The sequence below is a fragment of the Castanea sativa genome, chromosome 2 (assembly GCF_040712315.1).
Source record: "Castanea sativa cultivar Marrone di Chiusa Pesio chromosome 2, ASM4071231v1".
Lineage (NCBI taxonomy): Eukaryota > Viridiplantae > Streptophyta > Magnoliopsida > Fagales > Fagaceae > Castanea > Castanea sativa.
In genome coordinates, this window is record NC_134014.1 from 49706711 (window position 1) to 49715669 (window position 8959).

At 31.6% G+C, this 8959-nt stretch overlaps 1 protein-coding gene across 4 annotated transcripts; it reads left to right on the plus strand.

Annotated features, from left to right (window-relative positions):
• The first annotated feature begins 4690 nt into the window (after positions 1-4690).
• LOC142623860 (uncharacterized) lies at positions 4691-8653 on the plus strand. 4 transcript variants are annotated; one of them, XM_075797337.1, is made up of 7 exons: positions 4691-4783; positions 4875-4927; positions 5231-5396; positions 5630-5790; positions 5871-5935; positions 6177-6273; positions 8259-8653. In XM_075797337.1, exons 4-6 carry the CDS (start codon positions 5646-5648, stop codon positions 6243-6245), a joined length of 279 nt encoding a protein of 92 aa, XP_075653452.1. In that variant the 5' UTR covers positions 4691-4783; positions 4875-4927; positions 5231-5396; positions 5630-5645; the 3' UTR covers positions 6246-6273; positions 8259-8653. The 4 variants fall into 4 exon arrangements, with proteins under 4 accessions (XP_075653452.1, XP_075653451.1, XP_075653449.1 ...); XM_075797336.1 differs by lacking the exon at positions 8259-8653 and adding an exon at positions 7249-7349; XM_075797334.1 differs by lacking the exon at positions 8259-8653 and having other exon boundaries at positions 6177-6532.
• Positions 8654-8959: the final 306 nt, after the last annotated feature.

Genomic DNA, 8959 nt, shown 5'->3' on the forward strand with positions numbered 1-8959 from the left:
TAGCAAGCAATAATTTTGCAACCCTCATTGAATATTTGAGAGACTCAGAGACACCAACCATTGAATTGCTTTTCTGAACCCCAATTTCCATAATGATGAAATAAACCCCCCATCACTTTACTGTAGACTTAAAACGAAGAATATAAACAATATAGAAAAGTCCTTACCACAAACATAAACATAAACATAGGATATCTGGATAGCTTGTTTTTTTTTTCCACAAGGATAGGGGACTGTTATCGTTGAGAGATAATGACCATACTAGAATAGTAATAGCGGAGAAATCAATCTTCTTTATGTCTAATGATCATGGACAAGGAATATTGTAAATCTGAGACGTCATTGGGCTTGGACTATCGTGTTTAGTAAGTACATCGGACTTTCATTTTTTTTTTTTTTTCCTGAGTGGTAATTATCATGTAGAATCATAGATTAAGACCAAAGTTGTCCATTTCATTAGGTCACTGACATTGGAGTTGGACTTTAATGTAAATCCCTATTACACTCTCTTAACATGTATATGAAAAGCTCTTTCAAATTTCAATAGAAAATTGGCACCGAATCAGACGTAATATTATAGAGACTCTTCAGGGTGGGGGTGCCACACTTTGTTGATGGCTTCGGTGATAGGACAACCTATCTAACTCATTAATGGACAGATGAGACAACACAAAAAGCACTACATTGAGCTTCTTACTCCTAGCTATCTTGTCAAAAAAGAAATGCTTATATGAGGTCATATTTTCCTTTTCTTTTTCTTTTTTTTTTCTCTCTTTTTTTTAGTATTGCCATACTTTTTTCTTTTATAACCTGCTATATTTGCAATAAATATATAATATGATTAGAATAATATCATTTTATATGAACTCATTATGCATAAACTAAAACAAACTATGTTAATAATTGTGAAAAAAATAGTTTATAAACCTTTTTTTTTCCACAATATGAGAAGAGAGAAAAAAAATAAATTGATTTTATGGTAGATAAATTTGATAGGGAACTTAGCCTAACATTTTATTCTAAGAAGATAACAAATTAAATTGATTTCATTGTACAGTTATAATATTTATAGAGAATCTAGCCTAACTCTGTCATGATCCTAGTATGATTAGGTCACTTTGTCCAGAAAATACAGACTTACAAAAGTCTTTGGATTAACAAGACCTTGACACAATGTTCATAAAAAAAAAAAAAAAAAAGACCTTGACCCAATGAAGTGATTAACCCTAATACATTTAACTTATAGAATGGAGTCATGTGGCCACCACACATTTGAGGAATTCTTTTGCTAGCAAATCATAGTTTAGTCTTTTAGATAACTATGATTATCTGGCTTAAGATTTTTTTTTTCTTAAAGATATATATGTACTATAGCTAGCTAGTGGGAACGAAGACTTCGTTTGACTCACTTTTTGATCACTCTGTGTAATAGCAGTTCATGCAAAGTTAAAATCATTCCACCTACTTTCCCAAAATGCATGAATTTGTACTCGTTCTTTCATTTGAGTAAAGTACCTTTTGAAATATATGGTGGCCTATTATATAGTTGTACATGGTAGGGGTAATAATACAACCAAAAGAATTGAACAGTGACAAACAAAAAATAGGACCCTTGGCCTTTGCTCAGAAAAGCACACATAATGGTCCATTTTTGTATACTGTTTCTTGTCGGAGAACCTCCCCATAGCGTTTAGTTTACCGAGAATCTTTACAAGAAAATGTTTGCATGGATTATCAACATGATATTGACACATTAGATATTTCAGACTTTTTTTTTTTTTTTTTTAAATTTTAGGAAGAACTTAATTAAGGAGCTATCTGATCTTTGTATTGATGGAGCAAGCTAACAACCACAACCACAGAATAATGGAAGAAACAACTTTGGTCCTAATAAATGACCAATCAAGACAATATTAAACCATGAAACCACACAAAACCCCCCAGTAAAACACGCGGCAAAACGAAATTAGAAAAAAAAAAAAAAAAAAGGTAAACGAATTTACTAATACACTGACTTTTGCTGCTTGATTTTCTATATCTTTCTTTGGTACAAGCCTTTTCCTTTAGTTTTATATAGCTAATTTTGTTTAGAGATAGCTTTTTCAAATCTTACTTTTAAAAAAATTAAAATAAACTAGTGCCAAGCGGCCACGATCATATTGATCTCACACAAACAACGTTAACGCACAAACAATGTTAACGCTGGAATTAGAAAGAGACCTGGGTTACTTTTGAATTTAGAAATTGTACAAAGAAAATGAGAAGATTTTACATAATTCTGTCTAACAGCTTATATCCACATCGGAAAGCTCTTGTCCTTAATGGCTACATGTTTACTATTAAGCTTTTGTATGACAATGGCCCAATGTGTGATTTATATATTAGAGAATACTAGACTATATTAAACTAACTCTATACTAACTCAAGGTTAGTTTATTCTACAAGTACTTGGGCCATAATATCTATAACATACACCAGTTATAAGTTTTGATTCAAAAAATTAATTCTTAGCCCACCTCCCAAATTGAAAATCAGTCCCCAAAAATTCAAAAACTAGAGTGGCCACCTAGCTAATATATATATATATGACTAAGGACCCCTTCCAAAACAAAAAAAAAAAAAAAATTTTTACTAGTAAAAAAAATATCCTTTATTTTTACTTTAAGAATACCTCAGGCTGCTCCATCGGAAGTGGTCACCCCCGAGACACATGCCAAAGAAGAGCCAACAAGCACCCCTATGATGCGGCATAAAAGAGTAGCAAGAAAGCAAGTAGTTAACAAGCCAAAGTGCAAGGGCCCTGTTACCATTTCCATCGATTTTTCTCCGGAGGGAAGCTTAGAAGAAGACCAAAGTCACATTTCTTCAGGGGAAGGTGCTCACATCTCAGAAAAAATGAAAATGGCTTATGCATTATAACAATGTGTTTAGGAAATTTTGGTAGTTGGCTTATTCATGCATAACCCTTAGCTATGACACTCTCAAGAGGCACATGAATGTTTCTAGAATTTATGGCATTTGTTTGTAAGTTTAATCCGCAAGAATTCATAAATCATGAAAAAATACCGTTTGAATATTCACCATTATTAGCACAATATAGTCTAAGATATGGACTTAAAAAATTATTAAATAATTTTAAATAGTGCCAATGGCTTGTAAGGACTAAAATAACAATAGCTTACCAATTTGTTTATAGGGAGGTTGTACTTATATTTATTCTTCTAATTTTTATTGTAACTATGGAATGAATATGTCCAATGATGAATATTATTAAAATAAGGTTCCACAACAATATGAAAGATAATATTCTACTATACTCTTTGATTTTGTAAATCAAAAAGCGAGAGCAAAGTAAATAAAAAAGGAAACTGTTATGAAATTTAGTGCATAATTAATTATAAATGATTTTTATAATTCAAAATGTTGAGTTCCATTTTACTATATCATAAATTATTAGGTTTAATTTACTAAAAATAACTTGTCATGTATTTTTTTTAAATATTTTGCTAATACTGTATGGACACTAGTTTTAGTTTTTATATGTTAATTTAGTTTCGAATTTTATCATATTTTTTATTCTTGAATTATCAAATTGTTTCACTTTTGGCCTCCTAAAGACGAATCCCTGATTCCATCTCTGCATACAAAATTCAACTAAACTCATATTGCTTGTAGTCCTACCCTCCTACTTACTATCAATTCTTTATAACTTTATTCTCGGCACTATTCTACGAACTTTTCTTACTAATAATAAAAGCTGTTTCAAGAATGATTCATTGCATAGATCTATGTAACATAAGCAAACAAACAAAAATTCAAAATGAAAATGTATTAGTGGGTTTTTAGTTAAGTAAATGCTGTTTTAGTTGAGTTAGAATATTAGTTTCTTGACTCTATGGTAAAGAAAAATTATCAAAAATAAATATATTATAGGTTGCGAACTTGCCATAGATAAATTTTTAGGATATAATGGTAGTATTTTTATTTTATTTGTATTTGTAACAATATTTTTCAAGATGCTAGGTGCTATTTGATAACATTGTTCTAGTAACATTTTTTGTATTTTTTGAAAATACGTGTGGGTGAAAAAGTATATGAAAATGCGTGTAATGTTGTTTAAAAGACCCTTACTCTTTGGAGCCCAAAACATTCCAAACAAGCCAATAACCATCAAGATGTGTGGGCCCGGAAAAAGCCCCATGTTGTGGAACATAACGTAAACTAGGCCCATTATACTGTTTATTGAGCCCGGTCATGCAAATGCTCTCTCAACCAACACGAATAATTTCATGGTCGAAAATCTTTAAAACAGCATTGGAATTTTGGTGAATCTTTAAAACAGCATTGAGCCCAGTCATGAACGTATAGTCTTTGTTTTTTTTTTTTTTTTTTTTTCCCCTGTCCAGATTCAGGCTGATCCATTTTAGTAAAAATTTTCATATGATTTAAAATTAGTGAATAACTGTCAAAGTTCTTTATAAATTAACTTACATCTTGTTATACTTTCAAGTTTCAATGAAGACATTTATAGTTTAAATCTCTTGACTCCTAACAATCAAATTATAAAAAAAAATAATAATAATAATGGTGACAAACCCTATTATCTCAGGCCCAATAACTGGCCCAAAAATAACCCAATAAAAAAAATTAAAAAAAACCAATCTTCCTTCCACTTCTAGTCACTCCCAAATTCAATAGCCCCCAAATTCCTAACCCGTTAATCTCTCTCTCTCTTTCTGTTTATCTCTTGCTCGAGCTGTGCACAAGTCTATTTCATGTTAAGGTTTTATTTCTGTCTACTTTTCCCATTTATTAAAATTTTTAGAGCTTTGAGATTGAGAATGATACTCATTTTTATTGTGATTTTTGAATAGGTGAGGTTCTCAGCTTCTGCAAGAATCACTAGCGTCTCTATCTCTCTAAACAGGTAATAACTATGTTCTGCACTCTGCTCGTTCAGTTAATTACATTGTCAACTATAATTATAGTGTGGGCACTACGCCACTATATATTTTCTTGGTATAAACAAATGTGGGCACTTTTCGGTTTTTGTTTTTGAAAAAAAGAACCATTTAAAATTAGTAAATAACGGTTAAAGTTCTTTGTAAATCAACTTACATCTCGTCAAGTTTCAACAAAGATGTTTATAGTTTAAATCTTTCCGTCCCTAATTATAAAAATAATTTTTTTTTTTTTTTTTAAATCTTATTGACAAACCCAATTAGCTCAGGCCCAATAACTGGCCCAATTCCAGACGACCGTCAATCGGCCCAACTGTGTTAAAAGCCCTAATTCTCTCTCCCACGCGATCTGTCTCTTCTCTCAATCTCGTTCTCTCCTCAGTCCTCCGAGCTAAGCCTCTGCGCCTCTGCCTCTGAGAGAGCTTCTCCTCGCCGGTAAGTCTCTCTCACTCTCTCTCTCTCAAATTCCAGATATCTAACTAACTTACCCACACAAAAAAAAACTTAGATTTCTAACTGTAATTTGGGTCTGACTACCCCAAAAAAATGTTATGTAACACATTCTTAGATTAGTATGAGGTTTTATAGCAAGTTTCTTTAGCATTTAATAACTGTCAGGTTTTGGTACATAATGTATAGTACTTCAATTGTTTCCCTGTTGCTTTTAGGGTGAAAACAAAAAAAATGCCACTGGGATTGATATTAGGCTTAGGAAGGGCATTTCGAAGAAAGCGGCCATCATCCCTTGACATTCTCTCTTCAAAGAGGGCGCCGCGAGATTACTACAAGGGGAAGAACTGCAAGCCAACTGGATTCCATACCCGCAAAGGTAGGCGTGGCCATTTAGCCCCCTTCATATACACTAATTTGATTGTCTTCTTTTGTAATGCATTTGGAATATTGATGCAGGTGGGTATGTTGTGGTGAATGAAAAGCTGCCTAATTATGTAGTCCCAGATTTGACTGACTTCAAGGTACTCATTTTTTACAAACTTTAGAGACTATTTGTATATGTTTGAATGCTGTGAGTCTTCAAAGGGAAAGGTTCCTTTGCAGCTTCACATTGTACAGAATGCTTATTGACATGGAAGCTTTTTGGGGCCTCGTTTTTTTTTATTGTTGCTCAAGAAATCCCAACATTTATGTTGCTTTGCTTCCATTTCTAAGGTTTATAAATGGTAAACTCACTCCTGTTGTCCCTCCCTTTTTGTGCAGCTAAAGCCTTATGTCTCACAGTGCCCAAGAGAAGTTAAAACTGCAGAGGCAACTGATGGGGCAAAATAAAGCCGACATGTCCACTTCTAATACTCTGGTGATTTTTGTGCCGAACAACTTTGAGTATTTTTGAGAAAAAAAAATAATATCAAATTTGGATTTTACTTCCCAGATTAGTAGATTATTAGCCTGATGAGTACTTTTGCCTCTTGTTTCATAAATCTAACAGTCGTCACTCTTGAGTGAAATAGATACAATGTGAAAAATTTGGTTGGATGAAAGTACATCACTTGCTTTCCTCCCTCATTCCCCTCTTCATTAACTATGAATGGAAGGAATACTATTTAATGTCAAAATATTCCAACCTAGACTGAATTACACAATATATATGTATTTTCCTTGCGTTTCTGGTTTTTTTTTTTTTTTTTTTTAATTCAATAGTTGGGGGTTCTTTTTACATTTGAATAAAACATACTTATTTATCCAAAAAAAATAGTTGGTTGCAGGGGGATTTGAACCCCAGTTGTCTCTATTTGGAAACACAAAAAAGTGCCAACTAGTTAAGCTACAAGGCCCTTGGCTCCTAGTGTTTTTGAAGTTACATGTGTCATCTTAGCTTTTATAGATGCTAAGTAAGTGCTCTCATAATATCTTAGTGATGTTGGTTTTTATGTACAAGGATCATTGCATGGGGACCAATTCAGGTTCTTAAGACTGCATCTAATGTGCCAAATTCTGTGGATACTTCTATATGCTCATTAGGCACCAATGTTGGTGAAGAATTTTTGAGCTACAAGCTATTGCAAATGAAGTTTATCTATGTCGTGGGCGCAGTCTGGTAATTGAAATATTTTTGGGATGTCTTTCAATGAATATGGGAAATCGCAATGGCTAATCTACCAAGAATTATGATTCTGTGCTCTTCAAAATGATGCCTACACAGAGGGAAAATATGGACTTCTGTATAAAAAGGGGCCAGTAAATATTTCTGTTAAGCTAAAAGATCACACTAGTCTCTGTAACTAAAGGGTTTCATTTCTCCCTTCAACTGAGGAGGTTTATATCCAATCAGGTACAGATGAAGATTTATCGAAGTAGGATTCTTTTAAGGTGTGAAAAAACGAAATTGAGGGAGGTAGGCTAAGAGCACATGCTATCAGTCTTTTTATTATGATTCAAGCTTGAGTTTACAACAGAACTGGATTTCATATCTCTTTGCTATCCATTCGATAAGGTTTTTGTTTGTGTACGGTTGAAAATGTTAAGAGATGGTATATCATAGGTTTCAAGCTTTTTGGAAATTCTATTAGAGCTGAAAATATATGTTGCATAGAAACCGAAAACTGATTGGTGTATTGGTTTGATAATAAATAACTATCATTAAGAGCGGACGCTATAGGTTGAAACTCCCTAAATATATATATATATATATATATATATATATATATTTTTTTTTTTTTTTTTTTTTTTGCTGTATTTGATTTTTTAATTTAATTAGTTGATTAGTTAGATAGCTTGCCACTTGTCAGCCTCTTATCGGGCCTAGCTTGTTAGTGGAGTCAGTTATTTCATTAGCACTGAGTAACAACATGAAATTTATTAAGTGGTTAAAACTTATCAATCACGTTCATTGTTATATTAATTTATATGTTTTATATAGTAAAATTTGTAATGCCTTCAGCATTTTTCAAAATTGTATGATAATAAGTGGTTTAAAAAATAAAAAGGGTTGTGCTTTATTTTTCTCACTTCCAAAAACGTCTTCAAAATATTAAACCAATATAAACTCAACCCAATCAAAAACCTGTTTGGGGAAAAAAATTGATTTGAGGTTGTGATTTTGTAAACTAATATTTTATACAGTAAATTGTCAATATTAACCATGTTATTTAATTCTTTTTAATAAATTTTATACTTGAACCATGTTATTTGATTCTTTATATGAAAATTTTACTTTGGTTAGTATCAATTCATCAAATTATTTATTTAATTCGTCAAATTAACCCTGGTTAGTTAGTATTAAATAAATTTATATTAATTTATATTCAAATAAAAATGTCTCATTTAAATTTATTACCTTAGGCTCCAACTACATCAAACCGGCCGTGAGACAAACTTCAAAGAAGAGGATTATTCTATGCCAACCCTCAAGTGTGTTTGCAACCATCAAACGAACCATTGAGGAGTGCGTATCTTTATGTTAAAGAGATTGTGACATTCATCAGTGTTCTCCTACAGTGTTAGCCTTTACGCCATGGATCTGTTATCCATAGATAGATTTCTACAATGCTACAATGATTATGAACGATTTTGTTTTGAAGGGGTCATAAAGATTATTGGGGTTTGTAAACTACAAGAAAGGCTTGCGAGGATCTATGGAAACAACTGGGAAACAATAGTCTTTTTTCTATAACATTTACTTAACTGTGTTAACACCAATCTTGACTCCATAGTTTAATTTATTATTATAGTTTAATTTATGCTAAAATGTAAAACTCACCTTCTATATTTCACTAAAATTCATAATACTCTAACTTTGTTTATATTCATTTCAGTCCTCTAACTTTCAAGTTTATTCAATTAAAGTTTTTTCATTAACTTTTGTTATATGTTGTGGTTAATTTTTCAATATGTTAAATTTTTCTTCAAATTTTTTAAATTAAAAAAATCCAATTAATGATTGAAAAAAAATTTCCAAATTTTTTTTTCTAAAAAAATTTAACAAAAGTTAACGAAAAAGTCTTGATTAAATAAATCTGAAATTTAAAGATTAAAATGAATGA

Bases quoted from the DNA above. Each gene is read 5' to 3' on its own strand.
- LOC142623860 (XM_075797337.1), top strand. From the start codon at position 5,646: ATGCCACTGGGATTGATATTAGGCTTAGGAAGGGCATTTCGAAGAAAG. The intron at 5,791-5,870 runs GTAGGCGTGGCC...ATATTGATGCAG, and splicing joins TGGATTCCATACCCGCAAAG to GTGGGTATGTTGTGGTGAAT. The intron at 5,936-6,176 runs GTACTCATTTTT...CTTTTTGTGCAG, and splicing joins CAGATTTGACTGACTTCAAG to CTAAAGCCTTATGTCTCACA.